Source organism: Gigantopelta aegis, chromosome 9 (genome assembly GCF_016097555.1).
Source record: "Gigantopelta aegis isolate Gae_Host chromosome 9, Gae_host_genome, whole genome shotgun sequence".
NCBI lineage: Eukaryota > Metazoa > Mollusca > Gastropoda > Neomphalida > Peltospiridae > Gigantopelta > Gigantopelta aegis.
Genome location: NC_054707.1, coordinates 27541989 through 27563129, shown reverse-complemented (window position 1 = coordinate 27563129; position 21141 = coordinate 27541989). Strand labels below are relative to the sequence as shown.

The 21141-nt window shown below is 33.5% G+C and overlaps 2 protein-coding genes across 3 annotated transcripts in view; one reads left to right on the top strand and one right to left on the bottom strand.

Annotated features, from left to right (window-relative positions):
- LOC121380486 (ADP-ribosylation factor-like protein 5B) overlaps positions 1 to 13290 on the top strand; it is a 33073-nt gene extending 19783 nt beyond the window's left edge. The window contains exons 3-6 of the mRNA XM_041509308.1: positions 441 to 588; positions 3028 to 3111; positions 5982 to 6133; positions 6594 to 13290. Coding sequence (XP_041365242.1) covers positions 441 to 588; positions 3028 to 3111; positions 5982 to 6133; positions 6594 to 6642 — 433 coding nt within the window. The 3' untranslated portion in view covers positions 6643 to 13290. The remainder of the gene's footprint in view (positions 1 to 440; positions 589 to 3027; positions 3112 to 5981; positions 6134 to 6593) is intronic.
- Positions 13291 to 15333: 2043 nt separating this feature from the next.
- The window catches only part of LOC121380608 (vacuolar protein sorting-associated protein 18 homolog), a 56672-nt gene continuing 50864 nt past the window's right edge, over positions 15334 to 21141 (bottom strand). For both annotated transcript variants that reach the window (XM_041509503.1, XM_041509504.1), the window contains exons 28-30: positions 20487 to 20624; positions 18862 to 18920; positions 15334 to 16191 (exon numbers count right to left, since the gene is read on the bottom strand). In XM_041509503.1, the coding sequence (XP_041365437.1) occupies positions 16128 to 16191; positions 18862 to 18920; positions 20487 to 20624 (261 nt within the window). In that variant the 3' untranslated portion in view covers positions 15334 to 16127. The remainder of the gene's footprint in view (positions 16192 to 18861; positions 18921 to 20486; positions 20625 to 21141) is intronic.

The window sequence follows — 21141 nt, the reverse complement described above, 5'->3', positions numbered from 1 at the left end:
AAATCTTAGATCGACTTGTGTCTGAAGATGACCTCAAAGATACACTAACACCTTCTGATTCCACTGCAGTAAATTCTCCTGAAAGCTCTGAAGCCACAGACACAGCAGAAAGAATGGTTAAACGAAGCAACTTTTTGACAAAATTAATTACTCTTGTCATAACTGTATGGTTTTCTGAACCATAACCCAAAATGTAACCCATTTTCTTTCTTGGGGAGGCTTCCCATACCCCATGTTGACTGTGCACAATGGTTGTGTTCAATTTCATACCGCCATACCCAAAAATTAATTTCTGGCAGAAACACAGTGTTGGCAGGTACTGGGTTTGCATCTCAATACCTGCTCCTATCCAGAGCGAGTTTATAACATAAAATTAAAAACTTTTTGAGTTCAGTGTGTTGTTCAGAATGTACCGGTATATACAAAATAATTATTTTCAGTTTAATGAATGAAGTTGTGCATACATCTCCGACAATCGGGAGCAACGTTGAGGAGGTTGTGTGGAAGAATATTCACTTTCTGATGTGGGATATTGGAGGTCAGGAGACGCTGCGAGCTGCGTGGAACACCTACTATACTAATGCTCAAGTGAGTGGGTGATGCAGTACTTACTAAGGTCGATGACAGTCACTTTTCGCACCCTTGTTTTTCGTTCGTACACAATAATTATAACATATCCAGCGGCAATTTGTTTTATATGATATATATGACAAAAGGTACTTTTTATTTCTTTCATCTTTTAAAATTTAGACTGTTGTCCAGAATTATAAAAAATAAAAACATACTGACCTGTAAACAGCATTGTTTACTTGTTATATAATTTTAACAGGTGTCATTGTTAGCAGACCAGTTTTTATTTTAATGTGGCGAAAGATTATAATAATACAGCTTTTTTTGTTTTGACATCAGTATGCCAATGACATCACTTTACATTGCCTAACAATAACACTAAACTGGGTAATGATGTTTCTGTTTTCAGAATGCTGGAAAAATTCCGATGCAAAATTGCTATTGAAAATGTTTTGTTTGAACATTGCTAATGCACCTGGATGTGTTTGAAGAAAATCTTGTAATTATAAAATTGTACCTTTTACGAAATTTTGATTTCAGGTGAAATTATGGTGAGACATGCTATATTTATTGTGCACAAAGGCAAAACAAGTGTGCGAAAAGTGACTGTCGTTGACCTTAGTACACTACACATCTCACAAATGACTCCAAAACAACACCTTTAAAAATTATGTACATTAGTTACCAAAAATTAGTAACATTTTCTAAAATAACATGGTTCTCACAGATACATGTACATACATTGCAATGGCAATTGAAAACATTTATTTTTGTTTTCTATTTTGGTTGTGTATTGCAAATTGAATATTTTATATTCTGAAATTTATCAATTACTACTAACTGGCTGTTGAAACTAGACATACATTTTTTATTTATTTTTAATTATTTATTACCCCCAGATCATAGGCAATGTCAAGGTTGGGGAGCCTTGAATCATTGTCTTACAGTATCCCATAAAAGTTACAAATAGTATGACATACAAAATTATAAAAAATATATATTATATGGGATTGTTTAAGATTTTCTGTTTACAAATATGAATCTATATAGGCTTCCTCATACAATTAGTTTCCAAATTGTAATCTGAGGGTCAAAAGGGAATAAGATAAAAAACAAAGAGAAGAGAAGGAAAGGGTAAGGGAAGATAAGGAAAAGAATTCAAGCAGAGATTTGTTAGATACCCAGGTTAACTTTAAAACTGATTGTTATTGGGTATTTAATATAATAATAATGACAGTTGGTATCTAACAGAGAAAAAGACAGATATAGTATGAAAGTAAAAGTATGATGTTTAAAAAGAGATATAGCAAAGATATGTTTTTTAATTTCCAAACAAGCTATGTCATTTTATTTTATAAATAGAAACATAGGCATGCAAATATACAAGATATAATTTTATGTATCATCATTAAAAAGTTGAAACCACTTTCCCCAACGTTCATTAAATTTGTCATACTCGCAGTTTTTGAAGTAAATATATATCTGTCAATATGAAATTTATGTTGCAGTGTATTTTTAATAATATTAAGATTATTGCTGAGTATTTTAGTACAAAAGATATGATATTTTACATTAATTATTAACCAGTTAACTACATATACTTGGTTTATTTCACCATTTATCATGCCAAACATAACTATATGTTTATTTAGCAAAATTTTCATTTTCAGTTGTTCAAATATCCATTCTTGTAATGCTTTCCATATAATTTTAACTTTATGACAATCATAAAACAAGTGTTGTAATGTTTCAGGAGCATTTTTGCAAAAGTTACATTTTATCGAATCTACATAGTGGATCATATGTAAGAAAGAATTTGTAGCTAAAATTCTGTGAAGCAATCGATACTGAAATCATAACAAGGTTGTATCTTTCATATATTTGAAAGGTAACGAATAAAACTGTTCCCACATATGATAATCAAACATTAAACCTTTGGATGCATATTTTGTTTGTGACTTTGGTAATGTGTTTTTTGTTCCAAATAGTGTATATCTCATTTCTGTTTAGCATAATTTTCATTTTAAAAGGTAATACAGGTATTTTGCCAGAAATGAATGTCATGTTGTTAATGTTGTTTAATGAGCATAAGAAAGTTTTTACAGCATTTACTAATGATAAATAATTCAATTGTTTTTAGATTATATCTGTATTTAAAAGACTGAAAATCTAAAATCTTTCCACTTTCATCTAATAAGTCATTTATAAAAACAGTCCCTTTCTTTAAATAACTGGTATACAAAAATGGTTTATTATGTTTCAATATTTTGGTATTATACCAGATATTTAATCCTTGTACATCTTCATTATTTTCAATATTTAGTTTTTGCTGTATTAAAACACAACTATTTTAGTACATCTTTCCAAAATGTATTTAGAATTCTTTCACATTTTAGACATACATTTGATTTTATTTCAATATTGCATTCTTTAAAAAAAATTCTATGCTGTTTTCAGTTTGTAATTGTTGTGATAGACAGCACAGACCGGGAAAGGTTATCAATCACCAAAGAAGAACTCTATAAGATGCTACATCACGAGGTGTGTTGTTTTGTGCCCTAATTCCTTAAATATCGAGTGTGAAAACGGATAGATTTTTATGTGTGTGAATAAAGTGTGCATTTTTAAATAGCGGAGCTGGGTGCTGTAAAATATAGTAGGATGTGGGAAAATAATGATGGGTGCAGAAAAATAAAGTGGGGGTGGCAAAACACAAAATCGGGGCGGCAAAACACAATAGCAAGGCTTAAATGGAGCAGCGAGAACACTGTTGCAAGTACACTTTAAATCGTCGTTATTTGTGGTTTGTGAAAAGTACCTAAAGACAAATTTACACATATATAAATCATAAATTAATGTTTTCTTTTTACTATAATGAGGGACAGTGGTGTGGTACTTATTTAAAATCTTCATTATGATGCAATAAACATTGTATTTCCACTAATTATTAGTGAAACCGCATTATTGGCATCATCTGAAATATACCAGAATTATTCTGCATGGGTAACTAAATGTCAAACACTACATTTCTTAATTGCACAAAAATAATTCATAGCAAATAGTTCATGCACTTGGCCCAAGGAAATCTGCGACTCCTCCAATGTTCCACACCTTACACACTGCGACACAGTGTCTTTATTTGCTGATATAGGAAAGAAGACTGCATAGTTAACCCGGAAATGTATACCCTGGGGTCACTGAATAATTTTAAGAGCTAGTGCATATGACAAATGCTATTAGTGACAGGTCGATGGAAATGATAAAAGTGTTTTGTTGTCCTTACATATTGCAAAACAAGTGAACTTTATAGAGTCCATAATTCCAGAATTTTTAACAAGTGTTTGTCCAGAAGTGTCGTATTCTGGAGAACATTTTACAAACCCTGTCTGCATTGGAGCATCACACAAAGCATGGCCGTCACCAGTGTAGCTGCTGGAATATGTGTCTGTCTCCTGATCAAAAGTTGCCAATTCCTTTTGACTGGAGGTGAATCAGCATCTTGTCCGAATGGCAGCCTGTCTGAACCACCATCCCAGAAGCATCTCAGTTATGTTATGAACTGATATACTTTGAAGGGATGCCGTGGGCTCTGGAAATATTAAAAAACTGTGTTAAAAGACACTCCACTCTGTGCCAGTTCAGATTGCTAGGGTATCTGGGGTAGATACATGCTTAACAACTCTTCAGACTGATTGCATAGCATTCACCATACGCTCTGTAATCTTTGTCTATGTAATTGTATGTGTTAAATTACAATATGTTTGTAGTTGGTAGTTGTAATTTATATGTGTATTTACATCATAACTATACTTTCATCATATTGTTGCATCATATTAAATTTTGTTTTGTTTAATGACACTACTGGAGCACATTGATTAATTAATCATCAGCTGTTGGATGTCGAACATTTGGTAATTTTGACACATAGTCATAGGAGAAAACCCGCTACATTTTCGTAATGCAGAAAGGGATCTTATATATATGCACCATCCCACAAACATGATAGCAAATACCACAGCCTGTGATATACCAGTTGTGGAACACCGGCTTGAATTAGAAATATGCTCATATTAATGTCAGTTTAATAAATGTAACTTAAGTAATTTGTCAGTCAGAAGGCTATAAAAATTACTTTTATGGTTAGTTAAATAAGGATATTGGAAGCCATTTTGAATAGTTTTTACTGTCTTTGAAGTTATTAATGATGATATTTACATTGAATACAACTCATGTCAAATTAACATAGGTTTCCATCCTTAAACTGAACTAATCCATTTGCTAGCAAAATAAAAAGGTTACAGTATGTATGTCAAAATATGAAATGTGGTGGCCATTTTGAATTTTGTCGGCCATCTTGAAGTTTGTTAACATTAACAGTTCATTAGGGTTCGTACGCGCCTGGAAAACCCTTGAAAACCCTTAAAAATAAACTAATGTATTCCAGTGCTTGAATACCCTTGAAAATCATCTTGCGGTCTGGAAAACCCTTGAAAATTATAATTTGATGTCAAATAAAATATAAACGCCTAAAACGGAGACTTTATTTACTTTATTTAACATGTAATTAAATTATTTGTTTCATTTCCGCGGCACAATCAAATGCCAATCGTCCGGCCAATCGATGTTTACCGGCTCAGTTGACGTGTGAATGTTGTTTTTTATCTTGCGATGCGAGGATCACGCGGCCACGAGATCCAAGCGACAGCATCACCATATTGGAAAAGAAAGTTTGTCACTTTTTGCCGCTGGGTATTTAGGAAGTTCAGGGAGCGTGTCAAGTTAATGAATCTATTGTAAACCCACAAAGATGGTTGGCACTTGCGTGTTTAACGACCTGTGGAAACTCGGTAAGGTCCTGGAATTTTGGTAAAGTTGACCTGGAAAGTGCTTAAAAAAAACCTTTGAATTTTGACTTCCTTTAAGTGTATGAACCCTGGTTCATGTATACATTTGTTAAATATATTAAAATAAGTTTACCCACTTAAACTGCATTAATTAATCTGATGGGCTATATTGCACCTACAACAGAGAAAAATAGGCTTCCCATATGGCAATATTCAATACACTTGATCTTCAAGATGGGTCCCAATTTTAAAATGACCGTTACGGTATACAGAATCATAGCGCCAAATTTCATGCTTGTACCATAAAATGCACAAAACTCTTTATGCTGCACTATAGGCCCCTATATCTCTACCAATAAGTAACAACTAACCAATACCTCCTCACCTGGATAGACAGCCCAGATTGCTTATATGTGTGCCCAAACAGTGTACTTGAACATTAATTGGATAGAAACATGAAAATCAAATGTTTGAGTAAATAGCAGAGGTGAAAACAAAGTGGCATAAAACACTTATTTGTTTACTGACAGTGTTATTCTTAAAGGTTTTTGAAATCTTTTATTTCAGGATCTCAAGAAAGCAGCAATGTTGATTTTTGCCAATAAACAAGACATCAAGGGGTGTATGTCTGCAGCTGAAATATCTCAGCAGTTGAATTTGACTTCAATAAAGGACCATGTGTGGCATATACAAGCATGTTGTGCACTGACAGGGGAAGGGTAAGTTAGTCATGTTAATGTTATTCCTTCTTTTAGTTTCTATACTTTTGAAGAAAGAAAAGAAAATTAAAAAGCTTTTTGATATATTTTGGTGAGGTTTTTTTTGGAAATCTCTTGTACCCCAGTTTGCATTACAATCAAGTTATCATGATTGTGAATGCAGGACAGACAAATTACATTCTTTTGTCTTGTCTTTTTTTTTGCTGTAATTAAAAATACTAACATGGTAAAATCTCCCCAATACTGTAACACAAGTAACTTAAAGCCAACTTCTTTAATTTCATTCTGAAAATGTTTTTGTAAAAAAAATTAGTGCCTTCTCCACACCTACAAAATGTACATCTGTGATATTCTGGGTGAGCCCTAACCTCACTTACATTTTTGTAATGCCCTATGTGAAACATTTACATTTCTGTGCCAACCTAGATTCACATATATAAATTTTTTAATGTTTTTTCAGCCTGTACCAAGGATTAGAATGGATCACAAATCACATGAAGCGTCGGTGACAACAGTGAATGTTAGAAACTTGTTTTATTTTATAACATTGAGCTAGTCTGGTGAGCCCAGATGGAAGCTGACAGCACAGGGAGGCGTTGAGGAAGAAGATTTATGTACAAGCTGTCTCCTCGGTCTTTGGTGGTTAGCTTTATTACGACAGTGTGCAACCACAGGCCATGTTCCATTCTACAGTCTAGATGTTCAGGATGTATGGGAAAACAATCAAATCACATACCGTGATATTTGGGTTTCCAAGGCAGCCATGCTTTATGGTGCTTAATTACAGAGATGAAAAACCTCCAGAGTTTTTTTCACAATTCCAGATGTTAGTGCCTCCTGAAAACTGTTCCCGTCTTCATTCTTTGATGAGAAGCTCGCGATAACCACCTTACATTTTTTTCAAAGCCTACACTGTTTTTAAGAATGTTTTGTCAAAAGTTCATTTTCATCTCTGTATTTAGAAAATTGTTTAATAATGGCATATTTTATTGAAAAACCTGCTCTCTTTTAATTTCATGAATAAAAAGTGTTATTATCAGATATTTAGTGAAATAGAACAAGCCAAACTTATCTTAAAGGTTTGAAAGCAGGGTTGAGGACCAGCTATAAAAGTTAATGATGTGATATTTCAGCCCATAATTATATTTTTGACTGTACACAATAAATAACTGTAACCTTTATATCATCTGGTAATGGCAGCCACCCAACATTTTTTTTTACAGATACACACTCATCGCTTACTCCTTTTAAATGTTTTTTTTTTTTTAGATCTGTATGTTTGTAAAATTATAGAAAACATTTCATGTATATAAATAACTGACCAGTTGGACAAACTGTTAAAATTATTGGTTGTGTTAAAACAAACCAAATTTGTTTTAAGGTGGCCTGAGAACAAACAATTTGCCCATCTTTCTTTTTGCCCTGAACATTTTTATAAAAATGTATGTGCTGAGGTGTCATGTCATTGATTTGTCTCTAGCAAGTTTAAAAATCTATCCATTTGTCTTGTGTGGTAATTTAGAACTCAGTATTTTTGCCATGTTTGTTTGAGACTGCAGAGAATGTGCTAGTACTTAATTGTTAGGTGAGTATTAATGTGAATGCAGGTACGGGTTACGGTTCAAACGTTTACTCATAAACAACATAGGTTTTGGTAAAGGTTAATTTCCAATTGTTTACTCACAGACTGTATAGGTTTGGGTGATGGATATGTACTTGTGAAGAAGGTATATTAATCATTTTGCTAGTCTTTTATGGATATTGTATATGTGCACATGTTTGTGAATGTGTGCAAGTTTTGTGTATGTGAGCAAGCACAAATTAGTATAAGGGTGTGTGTGCACATACATCTATAGTGGTAAATGATTTATTAACCTATTTATCATCTTAAGGATAGATGCATGTAGTCTATAGTGATTTATATGTATGGTGAGCAACGAAACAAATTGACATTAATTATAATAATGTATCCTTGTGTTCATAGAATATAATGTCTTATTAGATATGAATTACAGTTACCATCAGTATAAGCATATGGCCTTTCTGTTGACCTCAGTTTAAGACAGTTGTTAAGTCAGATACATGTATATACAATGTCTTGTCTCCCTCGAGTTGCACCATTATTTTCAACAAAATATGAACCTAGCATGAAATTCTTTCTCCACATTAAAATAAAATTCGCCAGTTAAAATTTACAATTGGCGAATTTGGCGAGTGGCAGAGCTAGCCCTGACATTTTTACAAAACTAGTGAACAGTTTTGGTATCTGACAAGCGAAAGTTTATTATATTGATTACAAACCAACTGAAAACAAGCCACAACGCAGAAGTAAGCAGATGTCAAGACCTACTACACGTTATTTTTTTACAAATTGGGTCAGCAAGTGATCTACGTCACACGTAAACTTAAATGACATCACAATGAGCAATGAAATGTCAGCAATGTACAATTTAGATTTTAGTGCGGAGCTTGCATTAATTGTCAGTTAATGAGGTGTTGAAATTCACAATAATGACTGAATTGTTGATCGAACCAGCAAAGATTGAGTTGAGTCAGGTCAGTGGGATTGACTAGATGAGACGCCGACATTTTTTACATAGGGCCATACTTGTCGCAACATTGTTTTGGCTTCGTACACAATAGGCCCAAATATAGCAGCCTATCTTATCGCAATTTCAATTCATGGCCATATTTCGTAAATTAATGGTACACTTTTAAATTACACTATTTTGTACAAACAGTTAGATACGTTAATAATCTCTGAACAATACATTTTTAACCTCAATTTTGCACTTAATGTTTTCTAGCATTCGGAAAAAGGACGTGTCATGCACCCCGTTTATTTTATTTCAAGGTGCAAAGCGACGTCATTCGAATACCGATGTTATTCAAATTAATAAAACTACCACACCAGTCTGCACATGTTAATATTACACTAGTTAGATATTGAGTAATAATTATGACATGAGTAATATCTTACACTGGTGTGTAATAAATACAATATCTTGTCTCCTTTGATTGGGTTAGGAAAACACACCCAAAGTCGTTAAGTCAAATATATACAATATCTTGTTTTCCTCGATTGGGTTAGGAAAACACCAACAGAAAGTTTCTTTTATTATTATTATATTAAGCACGAACCATATCACGGTTGAGGATCCTTGATTTCATGGCCTTAAAGTGGAATTGTATAATAAGTTATATATACATGAACATTTATATGCATAAATATAATTTTTGAGATACAAAATTAATATACTTTTGTTTCTTTCTGACTGTGGATTGGCAAATAGAGCCAAACTACTGCAGCTCATAGTTTAAAAAGAGTAGCACCTGAATAAACTTAAGATATTCAGCTTCTATGAATGTTCGTAGTTCAGTGGTGGAGGACTCATAGTTGCCATTGCTTTCCCAGTCTCAACCATTGCTTGATGGCTGGTAAACCAAACACCACGCTATCCGTCTGCGAGAAAAGAGCATTTAAAAGACTTCTTCTTGTTAATTGGTAGGAGTACCCCATGTGGTGGTAGCAGGTTTCCCTTTTACTTGTCAGACAGGTTGTCGCAGTTACTGTATGTTTGACACCTGGTAGCCATACTATAAAATGTGCTGTTCCATTCATCAGTTTATTTCTACCTGTTTTTAAAGACAACCTTTTTATGTCCATTTGGTGGCCATCATAGACTTGGACAACATGGAAGCCTTCTGTTGTATTCCTTTTAAACATTTTAATGGTATAAAAAGAATCTCAAGACTGAATCGCCCGGTGAAACAGGATTAATGGATTTTATGACAGCCAGCTCAACTCGGTAAGTAGAAAAGCAATCAAGTTTAGACATTTGAAGCCAGAACATTTCTGACATGTAGCTCATATTCAAGCCTTCTGTTCAAAATTTAACACAGCAAAGTTTATTTTGTTTGACGACACCACTACATCACAACAATTTATTAATCATCGGCTAATGCATGTCAAACATTTGGTAATTTTGACATGTAGTCTTAGAAAGGAAACCTGCTATAATTTTCCATTAGTAGCAAGGGATCTTTTATATGCACTGTCAACAGCCTTTGATATACCAGTCGTGGTGCACTGGCTTAACACAGCAAAGTGAGAAAGCTATCTGTTTAAAGTGTTTTGTACATGTACATGTGTGGATGTGATGTTTCAGTTTTAACTTTATTAACCTCCCAAATAAAGCCAGGTCACAATTATAATGTATCCACCACCACCAACTTTCCACTCACCCACTTTCCCCACAACATGAAGTAATATATCCAACCAATTTAAAATTGATTCAGTCCTGATTAATTTCATATAATTTTATATAGTAAATACCTTTTTTATTTATTTCCATCTCATTTTATCCTAATCTGGCAGCTCATCGGGTATTGGATGTCGAACATTTGGTCATTTCGACCTGCTACATTTTTCCATTAGCAGCAAGGGGCCTTTGACATACCAGTCTTGGTGCACTGGCTAGATATATATATATATATATATATATTTATATATATATATATATATATATTTATATATATATATATATATATATATTGATATTGTAGTTGGCCTCGAAATGGAATAAGAGTGAAATGTAGCCATGTGGAATGGCTCTTGCTTGAGATGACTCATTGCCAGTGGGTTGCTGTACCCTTCATTTAAATCTGTGTTCTGCGACTGGAGTGCCAGAGGCCTTACCATTTGCTCTCCTGTCTGGGTATAAGTGGACAAAGTGTCCATAATTTTCAACATTTTCACAAGCGTACAAACCGTACACTTTTGACCACCACCCCCACCCCCCCAAAAGTGTACATCCCTCAATGAAAAATGTTGATCGACATTTTTCATTTTCAAAAAAAAGTGTACGCTGGCCCAAGATATTAAAGCAACTACTTAGGCCAATCTCCAATATATATTTGTTGTAACTTAATCATAATCATGATTTGATGTTTGAAAATTGCTATGATTTATTTTTCTCAACCAAAATTAATTTGATCCACTGCCAAAATGTAAAATGCATGTTTGTGTGTGTGGGTTTTTTAAATAATGGTCTGAGAATGTTAAATAATATATTAATGTTTTTAGATGAGTCCATTATATGTTTATAGACTGCCATTTCTCTGAAATTCTCTAGACTATATTTTGCTTGGCTTTATGGCACACCAGTTAAAAAAAAGTGTCTGAAGTATGAACTGAGAAAAAAAACCCCACAATTTTGAAAACTGATTGCTTTATTTTCTAGTTTTGTGTGATACATTTGTAATTAAATAATAGCAGACAGGAGTTTTTGTTATTAGATTAGGGCCAAAGAATAGTCAAAACCTCCATTTCTCTTTAACTAAATTTATTATACATGAGTATAAACACAAGTAATTGCACTATTATTGATTCAGAATTGTTTTTCATCTTTAAGGCTGGATTAAAGCAGGAGAATGTTTTACAGCTCGCATGTAGATTCGTTTCTTTCTTTATGTACACACTTAGATTTCTTGCCCACGGTGCTAGATAAATCTGTCTCTCATCAAAAAACATTTGTCCCTCGGGTTGAAATTGCCTTATCTATACCTCACAACGGTGATAGATTGTTTTATTATAAATATGCACCAGTACATCTAGGGTCAAAATGTACAGTAAAGCTGTTTGACTAGTTAGACAAATCAGCTGTTTTTCTGGTTGTCCAGTTTGATTTTATGTAAAATAAAAATGGTACATACTTTCAAGAACATTCGTTGCTTTATAACATTTTAACATCTATGCTTTTGTCATGTGAAAGTGTCTCTTTGTAGCTTGTGATTTGAAACAGTTTTGTAATGCTCCTTTGTTAAAGTCTTATTTTAAAGTTGTTTACCATGCCCAATATACATGTATGTGTACTACTACCATGTACATGTAGTTTAAATTTTAAAAATTATGTTGATAAAATACTCTGTAATGGATACTAAATCTCTTTTTTAATACTACTGGTAGTAGCAAAGTGGTATTTTTCTAATTGGTTTGCACTGGTTATGTGTGCCATAGCAGTAAATGTGTCCAGCACTAGCAATAGCCTATACTACCCATACTGTGTATTAGTTGCAGGACTGGGATAAGAACCCAGAATCTACCAGCATTAAACTAGATGCCATGAATACTAAACTATGATAGGATCTCTGCGCTTTCAAATAAAATTTGCCTTATTTTTTCCCAGGAATATGTAACTTAGTTTTTAAAGTCACTGAATTTGTGCACTTAAGTATCTTTGAGTGTGTGTGTGTGTGCGGGTGTGTGTGCGGGTGTGTGTGTGTGTGTGCATGCAACAAAGTTATACTTCCACAATAGATTAAATTTAATCTGTCAAATGAAATCAAAATCATAATATCACATAGTAACCAACATTTTAAGGATTTTTAATCAATAATTTCAGTTTCGCTTGACATATAAAAAATAATAATTAAAAATTGAAATAACAAATATGTTTCATTTTTATGTGCATTTTGTAAAAGCATGATTTAAATCAAACAGCAATACTAAATAATAGTGAAGAATGTCATCTGCTCATGGAGTTTGAAATTATATTTCCTTGATTAGTTTATCCTACAGAATACTTATTTGATTATTATTTTGTTAATCTATCTTCTAGATGGGGATCTGTTTTGAATGTATGTAGAATAAAACAAAATTTAGAAATTGTTTCAAACTCCATGAAAAGAAGACATTCTTCACTACGGGTATTGGGGGGTGAGGGGGCAGTCGATGGGCAACAAGGAAATATAAAAGGTGATTGGGGGGGGGGGGGGGGGGTCACAGGTATAATTGGGTATGCCAGTGTATCTGTATGGGTGAGTATTGCTGTTTTATTGATATTTTGCCTAAAGTTTTTACAATTTGCACATAAAAATAGAACATCTTTATTATTTTTGAAAAAGTTGTCCTTTGTTCTAACATCAAGCCAAACTGAAATTACTAACCAAACAAAAAATCAGTTTTGCTAGTATGAGGTATAAATGTTTCCTGGATTTATTTGTTGCTATTTTAGGGGTTTTGTAATGTGAGCCACATACCAATGTATATTTATATTTTTACCTGTAAAATTCTGCAAAGTGTCCATATTAAACATGTGTTCTTGAAAACAAATCATGTGGATCTATTTTATTGATAATAAAACTGTATATATCTGTTTCTTTTGTTATTGTGTTTTGTCTGCTATTGTGTTGAAGTTTTGTTAGTTTCATGTTCAGATCAGTTTTGCACATAATGAAACTTGGTTTATAGTTGCACCAATGGATGTTCATCAGTGTACTAAAAATTTTTAATGTAGGTGAGACATTAATTCCGTGGAATTCTTGTGTTTAATTTGTTTTTTGCAAATTGGGTAACAATGTAATTACAAGAATTGAATGGAACTGAACTTCTCGGATACATTTGTTTGCAACACTCGTAGACCGACTGTACATCAGGCAAGCACTTTACCACAGGGTCTTGTCATGATATAAAATTCATGATTTAGTTTTTAGAATTTTCTAAAAAAACAAAACTAAAAAAGATATATATAACGAGCATTCTGAGAGTACTGCTAAAGCAATACATGTCCCCTATCAGACCCAACAATTATTCATATCTCCTAAATTCAAGGGCCATACCTCTGTGAAAATTGGGTAAATCAACATGAAAGCTAAACTTGATCAGTAACAGTACATGATAAAGCTATATGCAAAATTTCATCTCAATATTTTCAGGCATTGCAAAAAAAAAGGAGTATGGATTACAATTAATTAGTACATTTATGGCATTACACTTATAGGTTACGTTACATCATCATTTGTGGCTAGTGTACCCAAATTGAAGTACCCAAGACAAATTTATATAAATCTTATAAATTAATATTCAGTTTTTACTATAATGAGGAACAGTGGTGTGGTACTTATTTAAAATCAATATAATGATGCAATAAACATTGTATTTCCATTAATCAAGTAAAACCTCATTACGGACATTGTGTGAAATATACCGGAATTATACCCATTTCCATGGATAACTTTATATCAAACACAACATTTATTAATTGTAAAAAAAATAATCTTTTGAAGTGTACATTTGTTACTAACATTTTACTGCACAAACATACAAAATTAACTGACACAAATATGTTTATATAGCTAATTGGTCTTTTCTTTGTCTTGCTGTGACATGTGATTTTAACATTGTGTGTATTGGTCAACTCTGGGCCAGAGTCTGGCACTTCCCTTATGTTATTTTGGCAAAAGGGGATTGAATTTTTTTTTTATGCCTACAAAAATGTCATTTAACAGGAGAAATTTTCTCCTGCACAGGTTGTCAGGAGATTTGATCAAATACCAGGAGACTCCTGCCGAATCCAGGCGGGTTGACAGGTCTGATTACAAATGTTCATAAAAGTTCACGGGCAATAACTGTCAAAAATGGGTAAATTGCCATGAAAGTCGAACTTGTAACTGTACATGATATAGGTATACAAAAAACTTCAGTTTAATATCAAAAGGCCTTCTAAAAACAATGTCCAGAAGACAAATTTTCACATCTGCTAAGTTCAAGGGCAATAACTCCATCACAATTGGGTAAATCGCCACACAAAAAACATCTGGAAAACTATATGTGGGACAGCAAACGGACAGATAAAACCTATAGCCCCTTCAGGTTGGACCGGTAGGGGACTAATAAAAATTCTGAGCTGCAACTTTGATTCACGTTTCATTGATCTAGAAGTTGTCACATTGTGTAATCGAAGAAAATCAACCACAAAACTGTTATCTGATGGATAATCACAATTTGTCTACTTTGACAATAAGTATGTTTTGTGGCCCAAACAAGAATAAACCAGTTAATACTGTCCTGGGAACACACCTCATCTATCTGAGCTGTCAGTTGAGAACAGTAGGTTAGTGGTTAATGATAGTGAAGTGTCCTTGTGCCTCTCATCAAACCATTAAAACTCAGTTTATTGCAGGTCTTTCTATTAATGAAGTAGACCGCAACCATTTTGGACTCCCCTTTCCTAGCAGCTGTTCCCAAAACATTTGACCCCCAACTAATTTTTTTCTAAAGTTTTCTCAACTTCTCTCGCACTAACAAGTATTATAACCCATCGTCCTAGATAGCTGATATGCATTCTCATGACAGTGTGCTTGAACTGTAACTAGATAAAAGCACAAAAATAAGTTAAAATGAATTAATATACAATGTATAAAAACAAACATGTTTATTGCACATAATGATTAACAGTGGAATGATAATAAAGTTATCTTTTTTAATGTGATTTTTCTGTCACAATTATCCAATGTTCACACTGTATTTTAACCTTCTGGATATTGCAGGGACATTAAGCAAGCAGACATACTATTCCCCAATTAATATTTCCTGCCGTTTTGCACCCAGCACTCACCAGAAATAATAATAGAACACAGGAAATATGGGAATTTTTAGGTTTTCATTTTTTTTTTTTTGGCAAGTATTTTTGCGAGACAACAATGGCGGAACATCTTGGTCATTTTGAAAACTTGATAGCTAATTGTAACAAGTAATTTGATAACAAATTTGATCGTTTTATAAACAATGAAATTCACAAAATATTGGGATATGAATCGTAGTTAGTTTCAACAAAAACAAAGTGGTCAAGAAAACAGTGATTGAGAATAATGTCTGTTAATAACGGGAAGCTAATCCCAATTGCGTGTAAATAAGTTCAACTTTATAAACAAATTTGCATATTTTTAAACCAAATTAACTGATCTAAAATATCATAAATTAGAAAAACCCACGAAAATAGTACTTAACTTTTCACATATGAACATTATTTGATGTATTTATAAAAAATTTAAGTAAAAATATGTGAGTAAGAGTTATACATTTCTACCCACTCAACATGGTTTTTGTTGAAAATTAATCCAGTAGTCAGAAGGTTAATAAATAGCTGATATTCCATAAAGTGTATTAGTGTAAATAAATTGTTCCACTTGATCAAACTGGGTAACGTAATCGTTATTCCCATTCCTGTTGTGCCGAGTTCCATTCATCATCTTCAATAAAAGGACTGTCAATACACCTGAAAGATATATATGTATATATTTAATTTATGGATAAAAGCAAATAGTATGCAACAATTAATTTTCTTTGTGAAATAAATTTTGCACTATTATTAATATATCTACTCCAATATTTGATCTCTGTGTGAACGAGGCCGATGGCTGCATTGAAGTACCATATCATGGGCAAATTTAACAACAATTTCATGAAATTAAATTGTCTTGCCTACCATAAACCTTGTCAATGCACTGTGATGAAACTATAAACCAAGTTTCATTGACATGTGACTTGAAAGTTTAACGCAGAAGTTGATTGTACACCACTGTATTTAGAATGAATGAATGTTTAATGACATCCCACCATAAAAACAAATTGTCTACTGGTTGTTGAACAAAGATATGTGTTGATCAACATCAATTTAAAATTCCAAAATTATTAATAGATATAATGTAGACAGCTATAAAAGAATCATATTTATGAAAAACAATGAAATATGTGACCCGCTCTGGCAAAATCAGTCGCATGTCACAGTTGCCGATTTTGCGTAATGAGGCAATTAGTGAAAAAATACACTACCTGGTGAAAATTTAGATTTTGACAGAAAACAGTACCTACATGTTTAAGTTATCATTTCAAACTACCCTTTTTATTACGATTTTTAGTTGGGGTTATTATTCAGAGTCGAAACAATGGTCTGAATTAGGCTGTTCTTTGTTCATTTTCACCACTTTGAATCGTGGTAGCCGTTTGGTGAATAGCTTCATATTTGGTATCAAATTGCGCCAAAATAATTCCTCTACACCATCCTTTCATTGACGTATTGGTATGACTTAGGTGTAAGCCAATAGGAATCGAAAACTGACCATACACAAACCAGTTTGTTACTAGGCAGACACCTTAGAATGTTGTCATCCCTGCACCACTCTCAAGAAAATCTATGAGAATGTTGTCTCCCCTGCACCACAATGAGGAACAGCCCACACAGAGATACTGAATATGTGCTGTATTCACCTCTCGAGGAACCTATGAGAATGTTGACACCCCTGCACCATGATGAGGAACAGCACACAGATACTGAATTTGTGCTGTATTCTCCACATTAAAGGAAACCTATGGGAATGTAAGACACCTCTGCACCATGGTGAGGAATATGTGCTGTATTCACTACTTCAAGCAGGGATTCTATAATTTTTATAAAATCCACTAGCCATGGGAACAGTGATTTTAAACATTTACTAGCCACAATTAAAAATTCACTAGCCCTACTGTACTTTAAGTTAAAACAATTTTAATAATTAATATTAATAATCGGATATGTCACCTAAAGAGGGAGATGGAGCTTACAAACACTAACATTGGGGGGTGGTGGTGGTGGGGGCAGGATATTCATATTTACAAAATAGACTTAACTGCAGAATTTGACAAATTTCTTTTCACTAGCTGTTGGGCATGGCAATAATAATTATTTACTAGCCCAAAACTTAAATTCACTAGCCATGGGAGTGGGGCTACCATAATCTAGAAGCCCTGTCTCAAGGAAACCCATGAGAATGTTGCCACCTCTGCACCATGATGAGGAACAGCACACACTCTGCTACATTTGTTCAATTTAAGGACTTTACAACAAATAGGCCAACACATACAATGGCCTTTGAACAAACTCCAACAAGTCCACCAAGGAGCTTTGATCCTACAACCCAAGCAACAAATGGATGAAGTATTAGTTATAAAAACGCTATTCGATTTTCCTCCTACACATGTTGAGGAGGGCAAGAACATGCCAGCATCTGTGATTGATTTGGTATATACAGTCAAACATGGTCTAACGGTCACCTGTATATAACGATCACTTGCCTATAACGGCCACTATAAATCCCCCAATGCATTTCCTTCCTTATTTGACCTGTACATAACGGTCACCTGTCATTAATGGCCAACGGTCACTATTTTTCACCCAAAATCACAGGTTGAACCTGCTATAACGGTCACATGATCGGTCGTGGAGACGTTTTTTGGTTTGTTTTTTGTCCCTGGTTATGTCTTTACTTTTTCAATCATCTTAAAAATTATAAATTAAATGTGTTTATATGGCCATGTCTGTAGCTTTGGGTTTATTTTCCGTCAAAGTAAAGTTCCATGGTGATTCGCCGATCGTAATTGAAAACCAAACAGGCACTCATTAACTTCCGTGACACACAGTTACTGGTGGTGTAATGTCACTCTATTGAGTCTCGAGAAACAAAACAAATGAGGTGTTATGTTAGGTGTCTGATTGTTTCTAGCCAGACATGATTGGTAAATAAACAAAGTGTTAGGATTATTTACTGACTCATGATCTTATTCAGCTGTAATCAACGGTCATACTCCACTGAAGGATTAGCAGTGACATGAAACAAACAAACGGTAATAACCTTCAATTAAACAAAATATCTTCTGCAAGTCAATGTCAGTGTCTTAATATATGGGTTCTAATTTTGAACCTGTATATAAGAGTCACCTGTCTACAATGGACACTTTTGTCAGGTCCCTTAGGTGGCCGTTATATACAGGTTTGACTGTAGTTCTGAATACATCACTGCAACTGCTCATCCGTAACATGTTACTATTTGAACAATGTGCTCAGACAGCATTTTAAACTATTTTCATTATACTGACAACAGTAATGTTTTCTCACAAAGTACATACATACCTGATCATGAAATCTCCACAGTATATACACTCAGATGCAACCAAATCATCAAGTTCAGCCTGAGGGGAAAATATATCCAATCATGTTTATTTGTTAATACTAAAATTAGTCCACAAATAATTATTAGAATATTGTAGTGTTATTATGCTTGTATTATTTATCCAATATTACCTAAAATAGTATGATTGAGTGACATTTATTTAAGAATTGACCGCTATTATTTTTTGGTTCATGCAAGTATAAACCAAAACACCGATGTGTACACTGTATGACTCCGCACAGGGTTATACAAAAGTGTGCACATCATTTTTTTGGTTCATACTTGCATGAACCAAAATATAATTGCGATCAATTCTTATAATTAAATTTATATGCATACTTTAATAATACATAACTGAATATATTTTGTTTAGCTTCAAAGACACCTGTAGTATTGTTTGTGTAAACTTCATTGATACTTATGTCGTGTAAGAATGCAAACGTTATCAGGTGATTTTTTTAAATGACGTCATTTGGTAAATGACGTCATTTGATAAGTGACGCCATTTCCTCTAGCTGCTGCTGTGTGCATTTTTATGGATCATTTAGTTATATTGAAAGCAATTGTCTGATTCGTGTTTAATTTATATATTTTTAATGTGAATGAAGGGAACGTGTCTAACATTTATGCTGTTGGGGGAACCAATTAATTTTCGTCAACAGCTGTAGAGCATTGCTTACAAGTTAGTTACATGTGTGATGTTTCCTACATTTCTTTGGCCACCAACCGAGTCTGATTTCATGATTAGCGAAGAGGTTTTTTGGGGTTTTTTTTAATCAATGCGTATACATGTCTACTGTGCTATAGCATTTTCCATTAATTTATCATATACATTGTTTTATTGCTTTTGTATCTTTCATGTGTGTTTTCTTCAAAATATCTAAATATGGTTGCCTGAATAATCCGGCTTGTTGCACAAAAGTAGTGTGAGTCAGTGGGGGTGGGGGGGTGGGGGTGGGGGTGGGGGTGGGGGTGGTAGTAGGCGTGGCTTAAATGTTTTCAGTTCATCGAGATACAAACAAAAAAAGTAAGCATCTTTGGACCAATAAGATTGTATAGACACAAAGAAAATTTAATTATATAATTATAATAAAAATACACACTTTTAATTCAATATAAATATTCAATAAAAGACATTAAGCATAAATTAAGAAAAATATTCAGTAAGTGGTGACTGTAAATAAAATATTGTGTAAGTTGTGACTGTAAATAAAATATTGTGTAAGTGGTGACTGTAAATAAAATATTGTGTAAATGGTGATTATAAATAAAATATTCCTGTAAGTCGTGACTGTAAATAAAATGTTCTGCAAGTCAAGACTTTAAATAAAATATTCTGTAAGTCATGACTGTAAATAGTATATTCTGTAAGTCGTGACTGTAAATAAAATATTCTGTCAGTCGTGACTGTAAATAAAATATTGTGTAAGTGGTGACTAAATAAAATATTGTGTAAGTCGTGACTGTAAATAAAATATTCTGTAAATAAAATATTCTGTAAGTCGTGACTGTAAATAAAATATTCTGTAAATAAAATATTCTGTATGTCATGACTGTAAATAAAATACTGTGCCCCAATGTTCACCTTCACTTCAATGTCCTTGTTGACACCGGCAGGTATGGACGTCGACTTTCTGTACGGCAGACTCTCGGCTCTCTCAGCCAGCTTCCTCTGTAGACTGTCCACTTTAGCTTTCTTAGAGCCAGACAGGCTAGGCAACACCTAACACAGACACAGAGACATTTAAAGACAGCATCATACGACAGTCCAGGAAGGGGGTTTGTGGTTAGCTGCCATGAGAGACAATCGATGTAGTGGTCTTAAAGCTCCCCACTGAGTCATTAAACGTCATTTTAATGGTATTAGTGATGGATTCAGAACGACATATAAACCTCATTCTAATGGTACGAGTGATGGATTCAGAACTACATATAAACCTCATTCTAATGGTACGAGTGATGGATTCAGAACTACATATAAACCTCATTCTAATGGTACGAGTGATGGATTCAGAACTACATATAAACCTCATTCTAATGGTACGAGTGATGGATTCAGAACTACATATAAACCTCATTCTAATGGTACGAGTGATGGATTCAGAACTACATATAAACCTCATTCTAATGGTACGAGTGATGGATTCATAACTACATATAAACCTCATTCTAATGGTACGAGTGATGGATTCAGAACTACATATAAACGTCATTCTAATGGTACTAGTGATGGATTCAGA